Below are 27,779 nucleotides of genomic sequence, written 5' to 3'. Positions count from 1 at the left end.
GTAAAAATAATTCTAATTTATTTATAAAAGTGCGATTGCATTTACAAACATTTAAAAATAAATCAGAGCTCAATTATTATTATTATTATTATTATTAAATATTATTACAGTACCGCTCCAGTCACCCCTAGTGTCTAACGAAACACACATATTCTAATGTAACAATAATTTTGACCAGTCTGTAGGAATTTGTCCCTTATCTTGATCTCTCCTCATCGTTCACATATGGATTTTCGAGCAAGTAGTGATACCTCTTAAAATTGTCCAGCACATATTTCGGAGCGAACATGTGGTCCCTGCGGCTCGCCGGCGGATAGTTCGCTACCGTCCCGTCGAACCAGCCGCCGGTCCGTATCAAGTTCTCGATGTAGCTCAGTTTGCGCTTCTCCTCGTAGTCGCCCCAGCGAGGAAAGTCGCCGTTTTGCGCGGAGACGAGTTTAAAATGAATCCCCTCCGGCCGGAAGCACCAGGAGCAGTGCCAGCCTGCGAAGTGGACCGGGCTCCCGATGGACCACTGCATCAGAACCTGCCCCGTGCTGTTTTGGTACTCCCTGAAACCCGGCATGGTGTAGTATTCCCGGCGGCGGAGCAGGATCCCGTCCGCCTTGTAGACGGCCAGCAGCATGGCCACGGTGCATCCGGATAGGATGTCCAGCGTCCCCGGCTGCTTCCAGAAAAAGCCGTACAGGGACTTGCGCATGTGGATGGCGAACGGCTCGGTCCAGCCGTCATAGAGTTTGATGAAAAGCAGTCCGTCCCACAGCGGGATTTCATCCGCGTCGTTCAAAACGAACACGTCGTCCGGTCTCAGACCCCAAACACGCAAGAGTCCGTTTTTGGTCAGGAAGGTGCGCAGGTAATCGTCCACGATCCACCCGTTTGAATAAGCTCCTGTGGGAAAGTGGTCGAGCAGTACATACAGGATCTTGTGCTTCATGTAGTTGAAGGTCCCATTCAGGAGGAGGTGCAGGAATTTGAGGGGTTTGGGTTTGCCGTAGGCGGTGTAGTTGGACTCGCAGACCAGGAAGAGATCCACAACGTGCGCTAGTTCATGAAACCTGGCGTGCAGCAGGTCAAACTCGTGATTGATGTTGATGGCGTTGATGATCCGCCGCGGAACTCTCCGGGGTTTCAGGTGGGACTTGGTGGGGAGATCCGAGTGCTGCACTACTGTAGGAACACCGCAGTGAGGGCCGTGCCAACCTTGCCGGCAGACGCATTTCTCTCGGTTTGTGTGGTTGGTAAACGTAGCGTTGGGTTGATCCGATGACTTTTCCGCCCCCCTACGGAGACACAGCGAGCCATCTTTGGTGTAGAAGAAGTGAGGAGCGGGATCGTCCTGTAGGACAAACGCTCGCTCGTGAAGTTGCTTGTTTGGTCTCGGCTTCCATTTATCAGGCTCCTGGTGAGACGAAGAAACGTTAATAACACGTCTAAATCGTAATATGAATATCAACTCAGGGTCCGTCTGAAAACCTAGCGAGCTGCCTACTCCCTACTCCCTACCTGATGAGCTGCCTCAGTAGAGAGGATTCTAATAACACATGGAGCTCATAGGGCAGATTATTTAGACGCACTACTTAGACGGCGATACTAAGCTAACACAGTTAGCCTCAGGCTATTCAAATTAATGGCTACAGCTGGTGACCCTTTGGCTAGTTTGACTGCACCCAGTCAAGTACACAGACCACTCATCTTCTAATCAAGAGACTTAGACTGTTAAGAAACAGCTCTGCCATAGACGTGTCACTATCCACAGTCAAGTGAGCTTCACAGGCAAGCCAATTTCTTACAGACTGCTGCTTTTTGTTGTGTAATTGGCAACAATTTCCATCAAACTTAAAGGTGTTGATTATTATTATCCCCCCCCCACACACACTTTTTTTCCCCATTTTAGTGATATCCAATTACCCGACTGCATTTTGCTTCCTTTTTACTGTTGCTGACCTCCACTTCTGACCGAAGAGAGCCGTGACTAACCCCTCCGACAAGTGTGCAGTACCGACCACTTTTTTTCACCTGCATGAGGCAAATTCATATGGAGATCCGTATCATGTACATATTTATATATTATTTATTTATTTATATACCCAGTTTCATTTATTTGTACTTATCCATACTTATTCATATACAGTGTATCACAAAAGTGAGTACACCCCTCACATTTCTGCAAATATTTTATTATATCTTTTCATGGGACAACACTATAGAAATAAAACTTGGATATAACTTAGAGTAGTCAGTGTACAACTTGTATAGCAGTGTAGATTTACTGTCTTCTGAAAATAACTCAACACACAGCCATTAATGTCTAAATAGCTGGCAACATAAGTGAGTACACCCCACAGTGAACATGTCCAAATTGTGCCCAAAGTGTCAATATTTTGTGTGACCACCATTATTATCCAGCACTGCCTTAACCCTCCTGGGCATGGAATTCACCAGAGCTGCACAGGTTGCTACTGGAATCCTCTTCCACTCCTCCATGATGACATCACGGAGCTGGTGGATGTTAGACACCTTGAACTCCTCCACCTTCCACTTGAGGATGCGCCACAGGTGCTCAATTGGGTTTAGTCCATCACCTTTACCTTCAGCTTCCTCAGCAAGGCAGTTGTCATCTTGGAGGTTGTGTTTGGGGTCGTTATCCTGTTGGAAAACTGCCATGAGGCCCAGTTTTCGAAGGGAGGGGATCATGCTCTGTTTCAGAATGTCACAGTACATGTTGGAATTCATGTTTCCCTCAATGAACCGCAGCTCCCCAGTGCCAGCAACACTCATGCAGCCCAAGACCATGATGCTACCACCACAATGCTTGACTGTAGGCAAGATACAGTTGTCTTGGTACTTCTCACCAGGGCGCCGCCACACATGCTGGACACCATCTGAGCCAAACAAGTTTATCTTGGTCTCGTCAGACCACAGGGCATTCCAGTAATCCATGTTCTTGGACTGCTTGTTTTCAGCAAACTGTTTGCTGGCTTTCTTGTGCGTCAGCTTCCTTCTGGGATGACGACCATGCAGACCGAGTTGATGCAGTGTGCGGCGTATGGTCTGAGCACTGACAGGCTGACCTCCCACGTCTTCAACCTCTGCAGCAATGCTGGCAGCACTCATGTGTCTATTTTTTAAAGCCAACCTCTGGATATGATGCCGAACACGTGGACTCAACTTCTTTGGTCGACCCTGGCGAAGCCTGTTCCGAGTGGAACCTGTCCTGGAAAACCGCTGTATGACCTTGGCCACCATGCTGTAGCTCAGTTTCAGGGTGTTAGCAATCTTCTTATAGCCCAGGCCTTCTTTGTGGAGAGCAACAATTCTATTTCTCACATCCTCAGAGAGTTCTTTGCCATGAGGTGCCATGTTGAATATCCAGTGGCCAGTATGAGAGAATTGTACCCAAAACACCAAATTTAACATCCCTGCTCCCCATTTACACCTGGGACCTTGACACATGACACCAGGGAGGGACAACGACACATTTGGGCACAATTTGGACATGTTCACTGTGGGGTGTACTCACTTATGTTGCCAGCTATTTAGACATTAATGGCTGTGTGTTGAGTTATTTTCAGAAGACAGTAAATCTACACTGCTATACAAGCTGTACACTGACTACTCTAAGTTATATCCAAGTTTCATGTCTATAGTGTTGTCCCATGAAAAGATATAATGAAATATTTGCAGAGATGTGAGGGGTGTACTCACTTTTGTGATACACTGTATATATATATATATATATATACATACATATATATTATTTATTTATGTATTTATTTATTTATATTCCCATTTTTATTTATTTTCACATGTATCCATATTTATTTATTTATTTATTAATTTGTTATTTATTTATGTATTTATTTATATATTATTTATTCATGTATGTATTTATTTATTTATATTCCCACATTTTTATTTATTTTCACATTTATCTATATTTATTCATATATTATTTATTTATTTATATTCCCACATTTTTATTTATTTTCACATTTATCTATATTTATTTGTTTATTCATTTATATATAATTTATTTATGTATTTATTTATTTATATTCCCACATTTTATTTATTTTCACATTTATCTTTATTTATTTATTTATATACTATTTATTTACATACTCACACTCTATATTTATTTATTTATTTATTATTTATATATATACCCACACTTTTATTTATTTACACAATTATCTATATTTATTTATTGACATATTATTTAACAGTGCACTCAATGAGCCATATTTATATGGACGCAGAGATTTCAGCAGCTATCGTTAATTTAAGTTAGTAACACAGAACGAGGAGGCCGAGCCACAAAGTTTAAACACATTATAGAAGTTTCAACCCCAACACATATAATAAGTGCATTAAGCAGATTTTTCTGAAACCCTCTACAAACCTATAAAACATTAATAATAAAATACTGACGTCCCAGCGTCGATTTAACCTGAACATCCCGAACGATGAACGTACCTTCTTTTCGTACATCCTCTCCCTTATTACGTCTTCCGGGTTTATGTAGTCCTTATCTTTAGGTCGAGGGGAGTCACGGGAGGGGGACACGACCAGTTCGTCCTTCCAAAAGAAGCTGTTGAGGACGGCTAGGTGGGTTCTGTAGGTGGACAGGCGGCGCAGCAGAGCGACGACGGAGTACAGGAGGGAGAAGATGCAAAGCCCAGCCGAACAGATCAGGAACAGCCGATGTCGTCTGACCTTCATCCTGAGACAGAGATGGTCAGAGATGGTCAGAGACAAATGAGAAAACTCGTACGTACCTAAAATATCAATTTTTTTTTTTTTTTACTCTCCAGCCTGGCTATTTAAGTAAGAGAAAAGTTTCCGTCTGGGCGTTTACTGACTGCAGACGTCAGCGCCGGACACTCAGCTCTTACTTGTAGCGGCTAATCTAATGAGGCCCTGCCCTGCACTATGACACTGTCTTACATGGCTGCACTCTCACGCTACTGGAGTCTAGCATTACTGCTATAACATCACTCAGAGTCGGACGTTCATCTTCTTCCTCAGTTACAGCTCCTCGCTTTCCCTCCCTGAGATCCCGGGACCGACAGGGTTCCTCAGTATTTAACGTCATGAACTCGTCGGTCAGAACGATCAGCTTAACAAACCACAATCAGACTGAGAGGAAGCAGAATGAAGAAAGAATCAGACATGAGATAGGTGAACCGCCAGGTGAACCGCCAGGTGAACCGGTGCAGTACAATTCAGGAGTAGAGATCAGGTTTAAAGAATGAAAGTCTTTCTCAGGATTTAGTTCTAGCAGCCTGGACTTTCTTACTGGTTTAAAGCAACAAAAGTGAAAAGAAATTGTTCCAATAATTATCTATATTTAACCTGCATTATTTATTTATTTATTTGTTTGTTATATACCCACACTTAATTATTTTCACGTTTTTTATATTTATAATTTATTTATAGACCTACATTTTATTTTTTACATTTATTTTATTTATTTATTATTTATTTATGCATTTATTTATGTACATTTTATATCTTCACATTTATCAATATTTATTTAAGTATTTATTTATATATTATTTATTTATATACCCACCCCAAATTTTTTATATTTATTATTTATTTATATGCCAACATTTATCTTCACATTTATCCTTATTTATTTATTTATCCATTTATTTTTATACCCACATTATTATTTATTTTCACATTTATCCATATTTATTAATTTATTGATATATTTATATACCCACCCCTAATTATTTTACATTTTTTAAAATAATTATTATTTATTTACTATTCATTTTTATTTACCTTCACATTTATCCTTATTTATTTATGTATTATTGAAATACCCACACTCTATTTTCATATTTGTCTATATTTATTTATTATTTATTCATGAATTTATTAATATACCCACATTTTTATTTATCTTCATATTTATCCTTATTTACTTATACACTATTTATTTATATACCCACACCTAATTATTTTACATTTTCTTATATTTGTTATTTATTTATATACCAACATTTTTGTTTACCTTCACATTTATCCTTATTTATTTATTATTTATATATATATATATACCCACACTATTATTTATTTTCACATTTATCTATATTTATTCATTTGTGTATTTATTTATATATATTTATTTATATACCCACCCCTACCTAATTATGTTAAACATTTTTATATTTATTATTTATTTATATACCTACATTTTATTTTTCATATTTATCCTTGTTTATTTATGTATTATTTAAATACCCACACTTTATTTTCACATTTATTCATATTTATTAATTTGATGTTTATTATTTATTTTTATACCAGCACTTTAAATTATTTTTACATTTATCCCTATTTATTTATTTATTTATTTATATACCCACATTTTTATTTATCTTCAAATTTTCTCTTATTCATTTATTTATTTATTATTTATTCATTTATTTATTTATTTATTTATATACCCACATTTTTTTTATCTTCACATTTTTTATTATTTATTTATTATTTATTCATTTACTTATTTATATTCTCACATTTTTATTTATTTTCACATTTATCAATATTTATTCCTTTATGTATTTATTCATATATTATTTATTTACATACCCACAATTATATATTTTTATATTTATTCATATTTGTTTTATTTATAAAGCCACACTTGTATTTATTTGTACACTTATTTATGTTAATTTATTAACAGATCTTTCCCCCCACATTTATTTTTTAAATAATTTATTTCTTTAAAAATATTTTTTGTTTTTGTTAATATTTGTATTCATTTATTGACACACCTGCTTCACTATTTAATGTTTTTATTGATATATTCATATTTGGGTGCTCAGGTGGCATAGCGATGAAGTGTGTTAGCCCAGTACCACTGTGATCCGGGGGTCAGGGTTTCGAATCATAGCGGTTGGCTGAAACAGCCTAGCTATTGGGAGGTACACTTGTCAGTGCCGACCCTAAGCCTGGAAAGAAATAGGAGGGTAGCATAATGAACCAGATCTACCGTGGCTACGTCAAAGTACGGAAGCAGCCAAAAAAAGAGAAAATGATTTCCAATTCATTCCACAGTGTAAACTGGATTTGCTTATTCTTGCTTTGTGGATTTTTCTGTACCAGGAATGAAAACACGACTATAAACCAAACTTCACTTCCTATAAACCGATGTTTACTCTGCTCTACCTCTGACTTGGATAATGATCAATCACATCACGAGCTGAGTCAGGTGTGTAGGAGCAGCTGAATTATAAAATCAGTATAAACAGGACCTGATTTTGTAAACAGGCACCTCAGTAACTCGATAACCAGTGGTCAGAAGGACAAGGTTCAGGTCCCACCACTGCCAAGTTGCTACTGTGCCAGCATGAGCAGAGATCTAAACCCTGATTTGGATCGAGACTCTGGAGAGCTGCATGTTAGAGGGTTTAGTTAAACACAGAGGGGGAAACAAAAGGTACACAATGTCCTCGAGTCTGATTATTTCCTTCGAAGCCCATGATGAGTCCGTCTGAAACTGTCCCTGACCAGCCCGAATTTACAAATAAACCACACTTGTGCACCTTTATACAAATTAAAGAATTAATGACAATTTATTTACATTGAAAAGAACTCGCACCGCACTGAATGCTGGGATTGCCTTCAGCGCTGAGGAAGCGTTGGACGCTCCCTTGTTATTCAGTCAGATTATCACTCAGAATTAAGGCGCCTCAGTAGGAGCATTTTAAGGATCTAAGAATTTAGACATGCCCTCTTCCCTGGAGTGTAGGATGACATAAAATGCGTCTATTTATAGAGAGAGAGGTTTTTTAGACAGACCTTATGAGACGCCTGGTAAATATGAAATTCATGTCATCTTTTTCCCCAAAGATTTAACGTTTAACTGGAATTTACACTGGTAATATGAGCACATTTTAAGAACGACAACGACTGTAGGCCGCTCAGGTGGCGCAGCAGTAAAAACACACACTGGAACCAGAGCTGGGATCTCGAATACATCGTATCAAATCTCAGCTCTGCCTACCATCTAAGGCTGAGCGGCCACATGAACAACGATTGGCCTGTTGTTCAGATATGGGCGGGACTAAGCTGGATGGGGTCTCTCTCCCATGACTGCTGGCTGATTGATGGCGCCTGCACAGTGATGAGAAAAAGAGTGCTCTCAGGGTGTGTCTCTCCGTACACAACACTGAGCTGCACTGCACTCGTCAAAGTGTAGGTGATAAGATGCATACAGCTGCTGCCCACATGTTGGAGCACGTGTTGCCCACGTGTTGTGGGTTAGCTTCGTTCTCCTCAATCAGAGCGGGGATCGGCATTGGTGGAGAGGAAGCATGGCACAATCGGGCAATTGGACGTGCTAAAAATGGAGAAAAAGGGGAGAAAATGCATAAAAAAATATATATAAAAAAAAGGACAACGGCTGTGCCATTGTTCCCTATTCCCATGTTACTTGACAAAGAGACCAGTGTTCCATGTATTCTTTGTACAGTACATGGAATTCCCATTGCTGTTTAATTTGTGCACAAGTGTCGTTTATTTGTAAATTCAGGCCCGTCAGGGACAGTTGAACCGTTTTCGATACACGGAGGGAGACGTTAGCTGGCATACTAGCGGGTTGTGCCGCCTCAGCCCATCAGTTTGAATGGCCTGAGGCTAACTGTGTTAGCCTAGTAAGCTAAACTGTGGTGACTATGGTAAGTAGTGCCTCTAAATAATCTGCCTTAGAAGTTTGATGTCTTATTAGAGTCCTCTGTACTGAAGCAGCTGATCAGGTAGGTATTAGGCAGCAAGGCAGCTCACTAGGTTTTGTAATCAAGCTCTAATGGACCTGTGTGTGTGTGTGTGTGTGTGTGTGTGTGTGTGTGCAGGTGTGTGTGTGTTGTGTATGCTTCTGTCTATGTGTTCATCTGTCAAAAGAGGAATTAAGAACTGGGTACAATGATGCTTTTCTTCGAAAGGTCCTTCCCACTCCCCAATTCTCAAATGTCTCGGTCCACACCACACAAAAGCTGCCTTCTTCACGCACACACACACACACACACACACACACACTATGATGTGCTGTTGTTTTGTAGTAAAGGTTTGTCCGTCACACAGTTTCCACTGTCCGGGGACAAGAAGGGATGCAGGTCACTGGACAAGTGGTCGAAATCCCGGGGACCACCATATAAACGCCTACATAAATAGGGCTAGTTTGCCTGCACTTAATAATAACAACATGGAACAGTGATATCTGCCAAGGTCAAAAAGAAAACCCAAACTGTCGTCCTTTTATATTCTCACTGTGCATTATTTTACTCTTAGTTGTAACCAATTCCCAGGTTATATCTCTCCTCCACCTCTGCAGACCCAAAGCCTGGCCGAGGAGGGTCGTACCTGAGGTGTGCCCCCTCTGACAAGTGTGCAACCGGCCACTTCTTTTCACCCGGGATGACTATCGCATACTGAGAGTCACGCACTGCTCTCCATTGTTCACTGTTTTTATGCAGCGCCTCGACCAGCCAGCAGAGGCCGCAGTTGCAGCACAAATAAGGAACCTCCTTTGACCCTCTCACCCTCAGACACAGCCAATCATCTTTTTGTGACAGGAAATGTAGTCAAATGTAATCCAACTTGCTGTGTATAAAAGCTTCACTTTTCTGCTTATATTTAAAGCTTGCTTGACTGTGGACAGTTGGACCTGGACCAAAGTTTTTGCAGTTTCTCATTCATGCCAGACATGCTCAGCTTTCTGAGTGGTCCTTGGAATTCATCTGATCATCCAGACAGATTTTCTTCAAGCACTACGTGACAGTTTTGGGTTTTCGTACAGACCTTGGCAAAGAGACCAGTGTTCCACGCAGCAGAAACCCTTAAAATCCCAAAACTGGGACAAAATGCCAGGTCTTTTGACTTGAGCTGTAACCGAGAGCCTTGATAACAGAATCGCCTCTTATTCTCTCACATTCCGCACTATAAAACAGCCACGGTGTGGCATTACCACACACACACACACACACACACACACACACACACGCACACAGAATAATAAAACCACAGTCATTGTGTCAAAGATTGTCACAAAGTGACTTGTACAGCTTTAGTTCTATATAACTTATAACTGTGGCAGCTTGGTACTGGGATATATCAGTGGCAGCTTGGTACTGGGATCTAATAGTGGGAGCTTGGTACTGGGATCCAACAGTGGCAGCTTGGTACTGGGATCTAATAGTGGGAGCTTGGTACTGGGATCCAACAGTGGCAGCTTGGTACTGGGATCCAACAGTGACAGTTGGTACTGGGATCCAACAGTGACAGCTTGGAACTGGGATCCAACAGTGACAGTTGGTACTGGGATCCAACAGTGACAGTTGGTACTGGGATCCAACAGTGACAGTTGGTACTGGGATCCAACAGTGACAGCTTGGTACTGGGGTACTGGGGTCTAACAGAGGCATCTTTACTGGCCATATAGTGCATGTAAAATATGGACCTGGCAACCTTGTCCAACTGCAGGTGCTTTACATTCGCATTTCCGTTGATTGCGTTCATCAGACACCTTTATCCAAAGCGACTTGCAACTGTGACCGGATCTGATCCGAGCACATGCGGGTCCGGGGCTGCACTCTGGCGACCCACTAGGGCAACTTGGCGGCAGTAGGTAGGGCTCGAACCTGCAACCTTTCTATCACCAGTCCAGTATTTTAACCACTGAGCTACCGCTGATTTACATCTGGTTTTGGGAGGCAATGGTATTTAGCAGACGCCTTTACCCAAAGTGACTTACAGCACTGTGACAGTATATTGTCTAGGCAATTGAGGGATAGGGGCCTTGCTCAGGGGCCCAGTAGTGGCAACCTGGCTCTGGTGGGCAACCTGGCTCTCTCAATAAAAGTATTCGGACACCTTAAACTACATCATTTACCTTTTTTGGTATTTAGCAGATGCCTACAGATACAGTCTGAGCAATTGAGGGTTAGGGGCTTGCTCAAGAGCCCAACAACAGCAACCTGGCAGTGGTGGGGCTTAAACCAAAGACCTTCTGATTACTAGGCTACGGCTTGCCCCAACAGTCCATTCCTGAAAAAATCACCCCTACAGTGATGTGTTCCAGGGGTTCTGATACACTACTGTGATCATCGGCGAGCCAGGCTTTCTTTTAATAGGAACTGAATTGGCATCGATTCCCACAGACACTTTACAAAAACCAAATATCACCAAATTTATATTAATGCAGATTGTTTTGGAATGGGATGTCCAGCAGATTTAAGGCAAGGCAAGGCAAGTTTATTTGTATAGCACCTTTCATACACAGTGGCAATTCAAAGTGCTTTACATAAGGAAAAATTAAAAGCATTAAAACATTCCTGAGATCTAAAACCTCAGAAAGACTTCTTGCAAACATTTAGTTACAATTAAGACAACATGAAATTCAAACAACAGAGATCAAAAAAAATTAAGGACATGAAAAATTAAAAGAAATTATTGTAAAGTATAACCTACAATTTAGGGAATATGAAATTAAAACAAGAGAGATAAAAAATTAAGAACATGAAAACTAAAAGAAAATATAGTAAAATATACACTACAATTTAGAAGAGCATGAAAAACTAAAAGAAATATGGTAAAATGAGGGGAATGGCAAAAATTTTGAGCTCAATCATAGGCACAAGAAAAAAGAAATGTTTTTAACCTGGATTTAAAGATTTCTACATTTGAGGAACATCTAATATCTCCTGGCAGTCTGTTCCAGTTATATGCAGCCCAACAGCTAAATGCTGCTTCACCATGTTTAGTTTGGACTCTGGGCTCAACTAGCTGACCTGAGTCCATGGATCTAAGAGATCTACTGGGTTTATATTCTCTAAACATTTCTGAGATGTATTCTGGGCCGAACCCATTCAGTGATTTATAGACCAGTAGCAGCACTTTAAATTCTATTCTGTAACTGACCAGAAGCCAGTGTAGAGATTTTAGAACTGGAGTGATGTGCTCAGTTCTCTTCGTCTTAGTTAAAACTCTAGCAGCAGCGTTCTGAATGAGCTGTAACTGTTTAATGGTCTTTTTGGGAAGTCCAGTTAAGAGACCATTACAATAGTCCACCCTACTGGAGATAAAAGCATGGATCAGCTTCTCTAGGTCTTGTTGGCACACTAGACCCTTGATTTTGGCAATATTTCTAAGATGGTAGAAGGCTGTTTTGGTGATGGTTTTTATATGGCTGGTGAATGTGAGATCTGAGTCTATTAGAACGCCAAGATTTCTGACTTGGTCTTTGGTTTTTAGAGCCCGGGAACTGAGGTGTTCACTGACACTGGTCCTATTTTCTTTGCTACCAAACACAACAATCTCTGTTTTGTCCTTATTTAACTGTAAAAAATTCTGGCTCATCCAGTTATTGATGTCCTCCAGACACTGACACAGTGAATCTATTGGGCTGTAATCATCTGGTGAGAGAGCCAGATATATCTGTGTGTCATCTGCATAACTATGGTAATCAATGTTGTTATCCTGTAGCATTTGGCCTAATGGCAGCATATAAAGATTGAACAGAAGAGGTCCGAGAACTGATCCCTGGGGGATTCCACATGTCATAGCCACCCTGTCGGATTCACAGCTGCCAATAGTGACGAAGTAACTCCGGTCTTCTAAATAAGACCTGAACCAATTAAGGACTGTTCCGGAAAGTCCAACCCAGTTTTCCAACCTATCCAGCAATATTCTATGATCTACAGTGTCAAAGGCAGCACTAAGATCCAGTAAAACCAGAACCGATATTTTACCTGAGTCAGTATTCAGCCGTAGATCATTTAACACTTTTATGAGAGCCGTTTCAGTGCTGTGGTGAGCTCGAAAGCCTGACTGAAATTTGTCAAAATAACCACTGGAATTCAAAAAACTGCTGACTTGATTGTAAACAACTTTCTCAATGATCTTGGCTATGAAAGGAAGATTTGAGATCGGCCTGTAGTTGTTTAAAACAGACGCATCCAGAGTTGGCTTAATGGCAGCTGTTTTCAGTGACTTTGGGAAAACGCCTGATTCTAGTGAGCCATTAACTATTTGTTGCAAATCAGTTTTTACAGAGTTAAAAATAGTTTTAAAAAATTCAGATGGCAGCATGTCGAGACAACATGTCGATGATTTAAGATGCTGAACTGTTCTCTCCAGTGTTTTTTGGTCTATTGTATTAAATTGTGACATAATAGTCATGTTATTTCTAGGTGTCTGTAGGGGCAGCATGGTTTCATCGTTTGACTGAGTGGCGTTGATGGTCAGTCTAATAGTTTGGATTTTTTCACAGAAGAAATGAGCAAATTCATTACATTTCTCTGTGGACAGAAGTTCTGGTGTGATCCGTTTTGGAGGATTTGTAAGCTTGTCGACCACGTTGAATAGAGTGCGGGAGTTGTTGATGTTCCTGTTAATGATCTTAGAGAAGTGCAGCTGTCTAGCCCTGCATAACTCCGAGTTAAAACTACAAAGGCTTTGCTTATAGAGATCATAGTGGATTTGAAGTTTAGTTTTCCTCCACTTACGTTCAGCTCTCCTGCATTCTCTTTTCAGAGCTATTACCATCATTGTGTTACGCCATGGTGCTTTCTGTTTGCTCAACGTTTTCAGGACTTTTACAGGGGCAACCACATCCATGACAGTCAATATTTTCATGTTAAAGTTATCCAGGAGTTCATCAACTGACTCTGCAATTAAAGTTGGTGATATAGCTATGGCCTCCATAAACTGAGAACTAGTGCTTTCATTTATGCACCTTTTCTTAACAGAAACAGAGCTAGTTTGAGCATCTGGAGTGATCAGCATTTCAAAGAAGACACAAAAATGATCAGAGAGGGCCAGGTCCTTGACCATAACAGAAGAAATGTTAAGACCTTTAGAAATAACTAGATCCAGAGTGTGCCCTCGAGTATGTGTAGGCCCTTTCACATGTTGCAATAGACCAAATGTGTCAAAAAGTCCAAAAAGTTCTTTGGTGTTATTGTCCTTGTTATTATCTAAGTGGATGGTAAAATCCCCAGTTATGATGAAAAAGCTGTACTCAGTGGAGATAACTGACAGTAGTTCAGTAAATTCATCTATAAAATGTGCAGAGTATCTTGGAGGTTTATAAATGGTTAAAAATAAAATTTTGGGAGTACCCTTCAAAATAAAACAGAGGTATTCAATGAGACATAAAATTGCCAAGTACAGTCTCTTTGCACTGGAATACATCTTTAAATAAGGCAGCTACTCCTCCACCTTTCCTACCACTTCGACACACATTCATAAAACTGAAGTTTGCTGGTCCTGTCTCATTAAGAACAGTAGCACTGCTGCCTTCTGCTAACCATGTTTCAGTTAGAAACAGAAAATCTAAACTGTAGGATAGAATTATGTCATTCACTAAAAATGATTTGTCGGCTAGAGATCTAATATTAAGCAGAGCTAGCTTTAAAGGAACCACAGGAGCCCCTGGGACAGCCCAAGGTTGTCGTGGTACAGGTACGAGGTTAGACTGGTTGACTTGATATGCTGAATGCATTCTATTCTTTCTATTTCTAATCAACACAGGAATAGAAAACATTTCAGACATACTGGGTCCAAGCTTACTCTCCAAACTGTTGTCAGTATCATATCTGCTATAGCAAGGACCCTGAACACATCACAACGAGTTATCATTGTTTTGTATTCTGAAGCCGCTATCAGTAGCACTTGCTGCACATTCTGAACTCTGTACAGCCAGAGGAGATGAAGTACAAGGCTGCTGCTTTGTGATGTTGTTGAGAGAGAGAAATTGGAGGATGACTGTGATGTCTCTGCTGTTGACTGCTGTGTCACTGCCTGATGATGAAGGTCATAATAGCTTTCGTCAAGAGTCAGAAACTCAGCCTGAGCTGTGTTCTCCAGTGATGGGAATTTTATGTTTGATGGTCCTTCATGGTTGAAAGCAGGTGAGGGAGGTTGAGGATGCACGTATTGTGTCGAGTCAGTCCAAGAAGCAGATGGGTGGCGAAGAGCAAAATGGAGGTTTAAGGGGCGGAAAAGTGAATTAGCCATAAAAACTGATGAATCATGGGTAACCTGTTCTCCCTGTCCTAACATAAAGGTGCCAAGGTGTCCAGTAGTGCATTAATCATAGTGAACATGTTAGTCTCACCCTCTCTCACTTTTCCTCTGCCTCGATGATGTTGTATCATCACGTCATTGCAACATCCTGCTCTGCGTGTTGATTTAGCAACAGGTTGGCACACAGCACGCCAGCTTTTTAACTCCTTCAGGCCCCCTTAAATCCATTCCACCTTTAGCAGATCTGAGTGCTTTCTGTAAGGATTTAGTTTGGTTTCAGCAATTAAGGTGCCTCAGTATTTAGACACGCCTTGTTCTCGGGAGTGTAGGATTATGTAAGATGCGCCTGTGTAGGGAGAGAGCTAGGTTTTCGGTATGATCCGGCTGTTACAACATGTTGGTCATGAGGGTTTGGGATTTGTTTTTAATTGTCCTGGTGTTGTAGTTTTAAGTTCTTGAACTTAAAACTCAAACACGAGTGTTTACTGTTCCAGATAAAGTTTATGTTCTCTATAAAACTTTAACTCTGGTCCTCAGGTTTTAAACACTCTGGTTTAGGACGTTCTTTCACTTTTATTGCATTTAGCAGACTTATAATTATGACTGAATACAGTCGGAGCAATCGAGGGTTAAGGGCCTCGCTCAGGGGTCCAACAGTGGCAACTGAAGGCAGTTGGGCAGTTGTAGCCTAGTGGTTAAGGTATTGGTCTAGTAATCAGAAGGTTGCCGGTTCAAGCCTCACCACTGCTAGGTTGCCACTGTTGGACCCCTGAGCAAGGCCCTTAACCCTCAATTGCTTCGATTGTATACCGTCACAACTGTAAGTCGCTTTGGATAAAAGCGTCTGCTAAATGCTGAAAATGTAAATGTAAATGAAGGCTGAACCATCAACCTTCAGATCAGCTATTACTGACCTGAGTGCTGGAGTCTGGGATTTTAAGGTCTATCTAGTCAAATCATGTGACTGCTCTATCATCACTTTGGGATGGTTGGCTGCACAGATGGGTCAGCTTTCTCCAAGCCCTCTGTCTCAACCCTGATAACGTAATCCAGCTTATTCTTGGTCTTCATTGTCCTTCTACATGTCCTGTCACTTTCTACCTAACATTTTGGGTTTTTCTTGTTGTGTTTTGTATGTTTATTTATGCTTCCCACACCCTGTCCATGCCTCCGTCAAGGACTTGCGCCTGTTCCAATAACTTGTGGAAGGACGAGGAAGACCAGGATAAGCTGGATTGCATAATCAGGGGCGAAAAAGTGATGACTGATCAGCCATAACATTAAAACCACCTCCTTGTTTCTACACTCACTGCCCATTTTATCAGCTCCACTTACCATATAGAAGCACTTTGTAGTTCTACAATTACTGACTGTGCTTTATCTGTTTCTCTACATGCTTTGTTAGCCCCTTTCATGCTGTACTTCAATGGTCAGGACCCCCACAGGACCACTACAGAGCAGATATTATTTAGGTTGTGGATCATTCTCAACACTGCAGTGACACTGACATGGTGGTGGTGTGTTAGTGTGTGTTGTGCTGGTATGTGTGGATCAGACACAGCAGCGCTGATGGAGTTTTTAAACACCTCACTGTCACTGCTGGACTGAGAATAGTCCACCAACCAAAAATACATTCAGCCAACAGCTCCCCGTGGGCAGCGTCCTGTGACCACTGATGAAGGTCTAGAAGATGACCAACTCAAACAGCAGCAATAGGTGAGCGATTGTCTCTGACGTTACATCTACAAGGTGGACCAACTAGGTAGGAGTGTCTAATAGAGTGGACAGTAAGTGGACACGGTATTTAAAAACTCCAGCAGCGCTGCTGTGTCTGATCTACTCATACCAGCACAACACACACTAACACACCACCACCATGTCAGTGTCACTGCAGTGCTGAGAATGATCCACCACCCAAATAATACCTGCTCTGTGGGGGTCCTGTGGGGGTCCTGACCATTGAAGAACAGAGTGAAAGCAGGCAAAAAAGGATGTAGAGAAACAGATGGACTACAGTCAGTAATTGTAGAACTACGAAGTGCTCCTGTATGGTAAGTGGAGCTGATAAAATGGACTGTGAATGTAGAAACAAGAAGGTGGTTTTAATGTTATGGCTGATCGGTGTAACATGGAACACCACTTTCTCCTGGTCAGAGTCGTGGTGGTCCAATTCACCTAGAAAACAATGGGCGCAATGGCTACCATAGACAGGGCTTTGGACCCCAGCCATTTTCTTGAATGTGTCAACTGTTTTTGTCTTTGTACTGGGTTTGTATAATGATGGGTCCAAATAATTTGGAAATTATTACTGTTTTTATTTACATTTTCTTTTCTACTGTCCCAACTTTTTTTGAATTGGAGTTAAGTGCAGTAACAGAGCACTGATGCAGTTAAGTTACTAGACTGTTGATTAGAAAGTAAGAGTTTAGGCCTCAATACTGACCAAGCTGCCACTGTTTGACCCTTGAGCAAAGCTCTAAACCCTCAGTTATTTGGATGGTGTATAGTCTCAGCTGTGAGTCACTTTGAATAGAAATACAATCAAATGAAACTGAGTTACCAACGCCCTTCTTTACTGTCAGATTCTGTCCTTACAAGTCTTAAAAGTGCTTTTTCCTGTTCTTTAAGGTTCATAAAACTCTATAAATAATAAATGTGTGGCACAGCAGAACAACCCTGTTTGTACAAGATCTCTGTGGTTATAAAGTCTGTTTACTCGTCGTTCTCAGGCTGGGGTTTGCAGATGTACAGAATCAGACTTGTATCAACTTGAACATGAAACCACTGATAACACCACGACTGATAACCCAGCTGAGGCTGTGCAGAGGCTTACACATGTTCACATGGTTTACTGTAGTAAATGTAAATGTTTACCACTGTTCCTTCCTTGGACCACTTTTGATAGGAACTGACCACTGCAGACCGGGAACACCCCACAAGAGCTGCAGTTTTGGAGATGCTCTGACCCAGTCGTCTAGCCATCACAATTTGGCCCTTGTCAAACTCGCTCTAATCCTCACGCTCGCTCATTTTTCCTGCGTCTAACATCAACTCTGAGGATAAAATGTTCACTTGCTGCCTAATATATCCCCCCCACTAACAGGTGCCGTGATGAAGAGATAATCAGTGTTATTCACTTCACCTGTCAGTGGTCATAATGTTATGCCTGGTCGGTGTATATTAAGTAGTTTACACAGTAATCACAATATATAATATAATATTGGTTAAGAACTTGAGCCTAAACACAAGATTCAGACTCCAGGCTCTTACCAGTGACTGACTCTCTTTATTTAAAGTCAGAACTCACTGTGGTTTGCATGATGGTCGATTCAATACGCTTGTTTTTTTGACCAGTATCCTGTTTGTGGCTTCGAGACGCTTCTGACCTTCATACCCAGTTCGTTCTCTTTGAGGAAATACAGCATCACGGCTCTACATTTGCATTGCCACTGATGAAAGTCTTTATTTGAATGTCCTACGCTGTTGTTTATTTTTGACCCATGAAGCATTTCAGCTTGAGTTGTAAATGTTTTGGGCTGGGTCAGAAAACCCTAGAACTAAAAGGCTCTAAACCAAACCAAAAAATCAAGTACAAACCCTATTTCAGGAAGAGTTGGGACGTTTTGTAAAACACAATAAAGAAGAATCTGTAATGTGTTAAATCTCTTAAATCTTTATTTAACTGATAAATTCCAATGTTTTTACTGATCAGCTTCATTGTATTTGTGTAAACATTTAGAATTCAATGCCTGAAACACACTCCAAAAAAGTTGAGACAGGGGCATGTTTCCCCCTGTGATCCATCAGCGTTCCTATTAATGAGACATTTTAATATTTTGGGAACTGAGGAGACTTATTGTTACAGTTTTGTGAGTGGAAACAAGATTTCTGAGAACAGAGAACGTCTGTTTTTCCAAAAACAAGCTGAACCAGGGCCTTGTCTGACCACAGCCCATGTTTCTACTGTCTTTCGGTTCATCTGAGATAAGCTCAGGCCCAGAGAACTTGGCAGTTTTTCTGTATAGAATAGTTTCAGGTTGCATTTCTTCATGCAGCAGTCGACTGTGTTAAGTAACAATGGTTTTCTGAAGTGCTCCCAACACAATGTGGCTATATTTATCCAGTGGTGTATAGTAACGAAGTAATAATACTTCGTTACAGTACTTAAGTAGTTTTTTGGAGTATCTGTACTTTACTGGAGTATAACAAATATCGTTAACTTTCACTTTTACTTTACTACATTTCCTAAAGAAATTGTGTACTTTTACTTCGATACATTTTATGTATGTAAATTCGTTACTGTTTACTACAAAATAAAATGACAAGAATTTTTTAGCTTTAGATGTGAGATGTGTGACAGACTGCAGCAGGTTTGGCGAATCTGCGCTTGTAAATTAGATCTGTGGTTAAACACATTATTGCGCATGTGTACACAAACAAGAGTGAAGCGCATCGTTCACCCAAAGACATGCAAATATGGACATTTCAGAATCTCCCTGTCCAACACACTGATGTAAGTTAAGAATGATTAACAAAGTAAATCCAGAGCATCATTGTTTATTATTATTATTATTAGCATTAACATTGTTCAGATATCTAGCTACCATTTTCAATTACATTTGAACCACAAATATAACGTTTCACCAAATTAGTTCGTAATTACTTCAGTGCAGACATGAAGACGTGTCCATTATTTATAAAAACTCACCTACAGACAAATATTTCCTTAGATAACTTCTGTATTACACCGACAGAGGAAACATTCATGGTGTTGAGGAACATGCACGTCTTTAACCCTTTAATGGTCTCAACAAGAACTCAACTTATTATGGATGATTTTTCAGCTGATGACTTCTACAGTAGTTGACACAAGTTAGAAATGGTGTTTTCTTAAAGTAAGAAAACCAATATTTTTTTAGTTTAACACGTCAATCAGGGAGTAGATACAGTCCAAAAAAGATTATTTAAATACAGCTTATTTTCAGATTTAAACTAATGGTTGAGCAGATCATTAAAGTGCTAAAAGTGCCACGTTTTGTTAAAATTTTGCTTCAAATTAATTCTGCCAAAATTCAGTTGTTTTTTGGTTATTGGGATGTATACAGTATCTATGACTTGAATGTGCAACCTAAATAAAAAAATGTGACAGTATAAAAAATTTTAATAAAAAAGATAAAGTGTTTTTTACATTTACATCGACTCTTTTTTCATCTTATATGGACCCAAAATATTTCGTGTTTTGTCTGCTCAACTTCATTACAATTCTTAACATACATAAACATAAGCATTTTAAGCCCACAACGCATTCTTAAAAAGTTGGAACAGGACAATTTAGTCCTCGTAATAAGGTTAAATAACGACATGATTTCAAATAGGTGATGTGAACAGCTGATTATAATCATGAATTGGCACAAATCATGTTCGGATGGAAGGAAGAAAAAGGTTGTTAAGGTGATTTACAGGCTTAAAAGAACAATCTTCATATTTTTTAAAATGACTCTGAATTCTGTTAATACTAAAAGCATTTACTTTTACTTCTACTTTTAATACTTAAGTACATTTAATATCAAATTACTTTTGATACTTAAGTACATTAAACACCAGATACTTTTAGACTTTTACTCAAGTAATATTCTAAAAGGTGACTTTTACTTCTATCTAAGTAAATTTCTGGTAAGATACTTGTACTTTTACTCAAGTATGGATTTCATGTACTTTATACACCACTGTATTTATCACAGTATCATAGTAGCATCCACAGTGGTCTCCGGCTCGCCCTATGCAGACTGAAATGTCTCCGGATTTCCAGATAATCTTTTCACAATATTATGTACAGTAGACGGTGAAAGACCTAAATTATTTGCACATTGAGAAATGTCCTTTTTTGAACTGACTGACATGTGTCTCATAAAGTTTGGAACACAGCGGTGAGCCACAACCCATCATTGCTTATACAGACTGATCCTGTAGGTGGATCCTCCTTTTAAACCCAATTATGATTCCCTCACCTGTTACCTATTCACCTGATTATTGTGAAACGCTGTAACTTCTATATTCTATAAACTTTTTACTCTAATTTTGCCCTGTCCCAACTTTTTTGGAGTGTGTTGCAGGTATTAAATTCTAAATGTGTTTATATTTACAAATTATAATAAAGCTGATCAGTGAAAACATTGTAAATATTTTATTTCTACTTTTATAAGTTAAATAAAGATTCAAGAGAATGAACACATCACAGATTCTTGTTTTTACAGTGTTTTACAAAACGTCCCAACTTTTTTGGAAATGGGGTTTGTACTTTTAGATTTACGGCATTTATCAGACACTTTTATCCAAAGCAACTTATAATTATGACTGAACACAATTTAAGCAATTGAGGCTTAAGGGTCGTGCTCAGAGGTCCCAACACTGGCAACTTGGCGGTGGTGGGGCTTGAACCAGGGACCTTCCGATCACTAATCCAGTAGTTTAACCACTGAGCTCCTGGTGGTTTGTATTAACCACCACATTGTAATAAGTGGTTGAGGACACTTTGCAGCTGATGCTTCCTTAGCGCTGAAGGAAATCCCAGCATTCAGTGCGGCATGACTTTTCTCACAAAAATAGACAGATATGGAGCAACCAACAGAGTTCTGTTCAAATGTAAATAAATTCTCATTGATGTTTAATCTGTATTAAGGTAGGGCCGCTCAGGTGGTGCAGCGGTAAAAACACATACTGGAACCAGAGCTGGAATCTCGAATACATCGTATCGAATCTCAGCTCTGCCTGACGGCTAAGGCCGAGCGGCCATACGAACAACGATTGGCCTGTTGTTCAGATATGGGCGGGACAAAGCTGGATGGAGTCTCTCTCTCATAACTGGTGCAATTACAACCTCTGCTGGCTGATTGATGGCGCCTGCACAGAGATGAGAAAAGAGTGCTCTCAGGGTGTGTCTCTCCGTACACAACGCTGAGCTGCACTGCACTCGTCAAAGTGTAGGTGATAAGATGAATATGGCATGCTGCCCACGTGTCGGAGGGGGCGTGGGTTAGCTTCGTTCTCCTCAATCAGAGCGGGGATCGGCATTGGTGGAGAGAAAGCATGATGCAATCAGGCAATTGGACACGCTTAAAGGGAGAAAAAGAGGAGAAAATGCATAAAGAATATATATATATATAATCTAAGGTGCACAAGTGTCGTTTATTTATAAATTCAGGCTTGTCAGGGACAGTTTAACCGTTTCCGGTACACGGAGGGAGATGTTAGCCGGTGTGCTAGCGGGTTTGAACGGCCTGAGGCTAACTGTGTTAGCTTTGTAAGCTAAAACCGCGGTGACGTAATCCGCGTAATCTCTGTACAATTAATTAATTATGAGTTCCATGTCTTATTAGAATCCTCTCTAGTGAGGCAGTCAGTGCAACCACTTCCACCAGTTACTCAAGAGTGACCGTTGGTGTCCCGGCCGCCCTCTTACCCAATTCTGCTCTCTAGGCAGTTGCCCAAGTTAATAAGGACACTGAACTAGACAGTATGGTTGCATACCTGAGTTTGACCTGTGGACACACTTTACTATATTGATAAACATCACAAAGAAAAAACTGGTTTGAAAGCTTGAATATTTGCACACCAGGAAATGTTTCCAAATAACCCCCATTCTGTACAAGCTTCAGTGCTTTCAAATCACAGCCCGGGTTCACCTACGTACCATCATAACTAGGGCTGGGTATCGCCACCAATTTCCTGGATCGATTCGATTCCGATTCACCAGGTCCCGATTCGATTCGATCTTCGATTTTCGATTTTCGATTCGATTTTCGATCCAATTTCGATTCAACACATTTAGGCATATTTGAGTTACATTAACAGGTTTTGTTTACATATGTACAGATGTTCAGAGAACGAATGTGATAATTGTACAAAGAACACTCATTATTAAAAATATTTGTGTATTTTGTTTACATAAATAATTAATCCAAAACAGAAAACAGTAACATTCAACAGCCAGGTGTATGTTTACATTACATTTACAATGTTGTAGCATGTCAGACAAATGAAATAATAATAAAAAATGAATGTTACTGTTTTCTTCCATTTGTCTGACATGCTACAACATTGTAAATGTAATGTAAACATACACCTGGCTGTTGAACAGCTTATGCCAAGTTTACACTACATGACACTCTGATTAACACGTGGTCACTGTAATGTTCACACTACACGACTGATCGGCGATGGGGAGTTTTACACTACACCATCTATCACCAGGGGGAATCACAGGCGAGCTTCTCTGCTCTCCAAAACTACGTTTTGTCACGAAAACACACGTGAGAAGTGATGAAAGGTTTAATGATACCACGTCCAAACATGCACATCAACAAGTAGCGAGCAATCAAAGTTTGTGCGCTGATGAAATAAATGAATCTGAGTGGATTTGGCAACACGAGCAGCATGGATCGTTCTGTAGTGAGTTGGAGGTTAATAAATATTTTGTTTTGTAGAGAACGATCTCGCGTGTGCTGATGTATTCTGATAGAAACTATATTGCGCTCCACCACCTGTTTCCAACCTCTCCCCTGTGTTTCCCCTCGCTGTTTCTCACATTGATTGAGAGCCGAGTTTTGATCGCAGAGCGAACACCGAGTTCCTCCCGAATCCAGAGCCGAGCGAAAATCAGTGCAAAAAGTTGTGTAGTGGTCATAACTTGAGCTTCTGCCATGCTAAACTGATGTGCAGGTCAGATCTCGTTGCATGAAAAAACAGTGGCTGGTCACGCGAAATGAAAGGGGGTAACAATAGTAATAGATTTCCGTGTGCACCGTAAAAAGGGGCGTATTTAAAAAATCGATCTCGCATTTATATGAATCGATATCGGATCGTTCAAATAAAGATCGATTAAAATCGAAAAATCGATTTTATAAACCCACCCTTATAACATTCACGTCTTTCAACATGCACCTAAAAAGCCTCTTCTCCTAGTTCTGCTCTGATGTTGGGTTTTCTTTTTATTATTTGTGTTCTGATAACTGTAAGTGTCCTTAAGCTTGGGAAATTTGCTGTATAAGGGTGAAAGACGAATAGGGTGTTCCAAGTACCAAAAAAATAAAATGGTTAAATTGTATATTTTTTTCATTTAATATTGTGCACAAATGTGTCACCTATGTAAATATGTATTTTTTTTCTCAGCATTTTGCTTATTTGATAATTTTAGTGTTGTTGACACACAACAAGGGCACAAAAATGTCATTCAGTGCAACGACTAATTTATGACAAAATACACACACAAGGAACAATCTTAGCCATTTCAAATGTATAAGTTTAGTATAATATCTCTTACAAAAGATTTAAAACCTCAGAAGAAACTGTACTTACTCTGTTTTGAATTTTCTGTGCATTGTTTGTACTCTAATGCGTCTTGGGATTTTGTTTATTTGTATACAAGATGTTTTTGCTACACATTCTATTCTATTTGAAACCTAATCAAACTCTGTTTTCTATGAAGCAGGCCTGGATTCTCTTGCATTCACATGAAAACAATATATAATAATTACTTATTACAGTTATTTTAAGCAAATGTTTTTGTTGCACTGTATGATGATTTTATGTTGCACTGAATGACATACTCCAAATGATCCTGTTACATCAGAATATTCATGACTTAATTTGTTTTTAAGTTCTTTATTGATTAAAGTAGCAGTAGTAGAATGAAAATATGCCACACCAGTGGCAAGTATGTGTTATAATATTACTACATCATGAAAAAAGTAAGGCAATGAAAAACATAGCTAATGAAGCCATCATAACAACTTGTAAGGCACCAGAACAGTGTGGAAGTTTGGAATTTGTGTCATAACACGTGAAAAAGTTGCTGCAGTAAATCTAAATTCATTCAGCAGTGAAAACCATTTGAAGTCGCATTTTATTTCATGAACTGAACAAATGCTTTCCAGTCTTTTGTTGTTAACCTTGAGGTTCTTGCAGTACATGGCTTTGGTTCTGCGATTATGATTTTGACATCAGACTTAAGGTAGTAAATTTCATCAGGTGGATTTGGCCACACGAAGGAATTTCTGTTTCAATTTTGTAACATGCAGCTAACTTGCACCTCATCTCCTACAGACAGCAGTACCTGCCCAACGAATGGCAGGTCATCGTACTTGACAATAACAAAATCTCAGGGACCACTTCATCAAAAACATAATTATTAATATTCATTGTAATTACTGCTCTTATTAAGGAAGACTAGAATGGAAAAAAGTGGTTTTAATATTTAAAAATAATTTTAAAACATTATAAAGTCAGTATAATGTCATTGTCAATTTAGTGCAACAGCGAAATTCTGTTGCACTGAATGACTGTTGTTGTACTGAATGACAGAAATTTTACTTTAGCACATTTTACAGTTATCCCAGTGGTTAGCAAAAGCTAACATTGACCTTAGCTCAAAGACATTTCTACACATATTCACATTTAAATGTTAATAACCTTGTTTGTTTACAAGATTAACCGTAATATTACGTTTTCTGTGTTGTACTGAATGACACTCAGTTTTGTTCTTTAATGTACTGTGTCAGTAAAAACACATTTTTATCAAATAATGTTAAAATGCATTGACCTCGTGTGTGCTGAAGGGTCCCCAGGAGTCTTTTGTTGTTATAATTGGTCACATGACTGCAGTAGCTTGATTGCATATTAAAATAAGGCTTTTTATTAACGTTGTACTGAATGACAACTGAAGATTGGGAAAATGGGGACTGAAAGTATCCTGAATATTATTAATATTAAAAAACACATCTGATTGAATATTATTTAATATGTCACACATGACATTTGTACAATTATGCCAAAGCAGTAAATTTTAAAGATTGTAAGATTAATTAGTTTTTTCTTAATGTTTTATTACTTAAAGAGGTAGGGGGATCGTTGCACTGAATGACATTTTGGGGGTTTCAAGGGTTATTTTTTAAAAAATCATACATTTTCCGTAAAAATTACTTTAGGTTTCAGTAAAGATGTACAAATGGAGTAGATTGAAGGTATATCCACTTATATTAATATAATTGTATATTATTTATCAAGTGGGGACACTAAAAAGTTACGTCTCGTCTTTGACCCATAAATGAATGATATTAGGCCTGTGAAGTGTACAAACTCATAAGTTTGAACCTCAGCTGAGCCACCGACTCAGCAGACCGACGTTTACACAAATACAAACAGCCGTGTTTGAGGGAGGGAAGGTCGGACGGGGTTTCTGTCCACTGCTGCTGCATCCGGATGCTTAAGTTGTCACAGAGGGGGGAATCTACCTGCGGATGAGGGATTGGACCAGGGAATTTGGATTTTCTGCCATTCATGGGTCGAAATTATGGGTGTGTGTGGGGGGGATGGTGGTAAAAAACTAAAGTTTGGGGGGTAGGGGGTTGTACACCGATCAGCCATAACATTAAAACCACCTCCTTGTTTCTACACACATTGTCCATTTTATCAGCTCCACTTACCATATAGAAGCACTTTGTAGTTCTACAATTACTGACTGTAGTCCATCAGTTTCTCTGCATGCTTTGTTAGCTCCCTTTCACCCTGTTCTTCAGTGGTCAGGACCCCCACAGGACCACCACAGAGCAGGTATTATTTGGGTGGTGGATTATTCTCAGCACTGCAGTGACACTGACATGGTGGTGGTGTGTTAGTGTGTGTTGTGCTGGTATGAGTGGATCAGACACCTCACTGTCCCTACTGGACTGAGAATAGTCCACCAACCAAAAATATCCATCCAACAGCGCCCCGTGGGCAGCGTCCTGTGACCGCTGTCTAGAAGATGACCGACTCAAACAGCAGCAATAGATGAGCGATCGTCCCTGACTTTACATTTACAAGGTGGACCAACTAGGTAGGAGTGTCTAATAGAGTGGACACGATATTTAAAAATGCACTCATACTGGCACAACACACACTAACACACCACCACCATGTCAGTGTCACTGCAGTGCTGAGAATGATCCACTACCTGAATAATATCTGCTCTGTGGTGGTCCTGACCATTGAAGAACAGCATGAAAAGGGGTAACAAAGCATGTAGAGAAACAGATGGACTACAGTCAGTAATTGTAGAACTACAAAGTGCTTCTATATGGTAAGTGGAGCTGATAACATGGACAGTGAGTGTAGAAACAAGAAGGTGGTTTTAATGTTATGGCTGATGAGTGTATATAGATTTGAGCAATTGAGGCCCAACAGTGACAACCTGGCAGTAGTGAGGCTTGAACCTGCAACCTTCTGATTACTAGTCCAGTACCTTAACCACTGAGCTACCACTGAGTTACTTATAAAACGTTACTCTATGTACAATAACCGCGATTTTAACAGAATGAAGGTTGTTACTAACAAACACAAGATCCACAACAGTAACGAATCACCGCACCACCCACACCAGCCGGACCTGCAGTAACGTAGGTGATCGTGAGTAAACAGTGATGTAATGTCATAGATGAATGTCGGTGGTAACAGTTCAAGTTCAGTCATTTCTTCACTTAGATCTTACAGCAGATTAAAGCGACACTGAGCTGAGTGAGTGAGTGTGTGTGTGCGTGTGCTGAAGGTTCGGTTCAAGTTAAAGTGAGCGTGTTGAGTGTAGGTGCCGCAGATCTTACCTGGTCAGCCTAATTCTCAGCCTCCGCATGTTTCCCTCAAAACTGTCCTCATTACCTTCACCGGTAACACTGCACTGCTGCTGCACCCGGACCCGGACA

At 39.8% G+C, this 27,779-nt stretch overlaps 1 protein-coding gene across 1 annotated transcript; it reads right to left on the bottom strand.

Moving 5' to 3' along the window:
* Position 1: 1 nt before the first annotated feature.
* Positions 2-27,779, bottom strand: LOC134309258 (beta-1,4-mannosyl-glycoprotein 4-beta-N-acetylglucosaminyltransferase-like). Its single transcript, XM_062990906.1, has 3 exons — positions 27,681-27,779; positions 4,480-4,726; positions 2-1,402 (listed from the first exon to the last, which is right to left on the bottom strand). Exons 1-3 carry the CDS (start codon positions 27,707-27,709, stop codon positions 197-199), a joined length of 1,482 nt encoding a protein of 493 aa, XP_062846976.1. The 5' UTR covers positions 27,710-27,779; the 3' UTR covers positions 2-196.

This window comes from Trichomycterus rosablanca, chromosome 2, assembly GCF_030014385.1.
Source record: "Trichomycterus rosablanca isolate fTriRos1 chromosome 2, fTriRos1.hap1, whole genome shotgun sequence".
Classification (NCBI taxonomy): domain Eukaryota; kingdom Metazoa; phylum Chordata; class Actinopteri; order Siluriformes; family Trichomycteridae; genus Trichomycterus; species Trichomycterus rosablanca.
This window is presented reverse-complemented; position numbering and strand designations above follow the sequence as displayed.

Excerpts from the sequence above, each read along its gene's own strand:
- LOC134309258 (XM_062990906.1), bottom strand. The coding sequence starts at position 27,709 with ATGCGGAGGCTGAGAATTAGGCTGACCAG. Across the intron at positions 4,727-27,680 it reads CTGAGAATTAGGCTGACCAG|GATGAAGGTCAGACGACATC; the intron begins GTAAGATCTGCG and ends TCTCTGTCTCAG. Across the intron at positions 1,403-4,479 it reads AGAGGATGTACGAAAAGAAG|GAGCCTGATAAATGGAAGCC; the intron begins GTACGTTCATCG and ends TCGTCTCACCAG.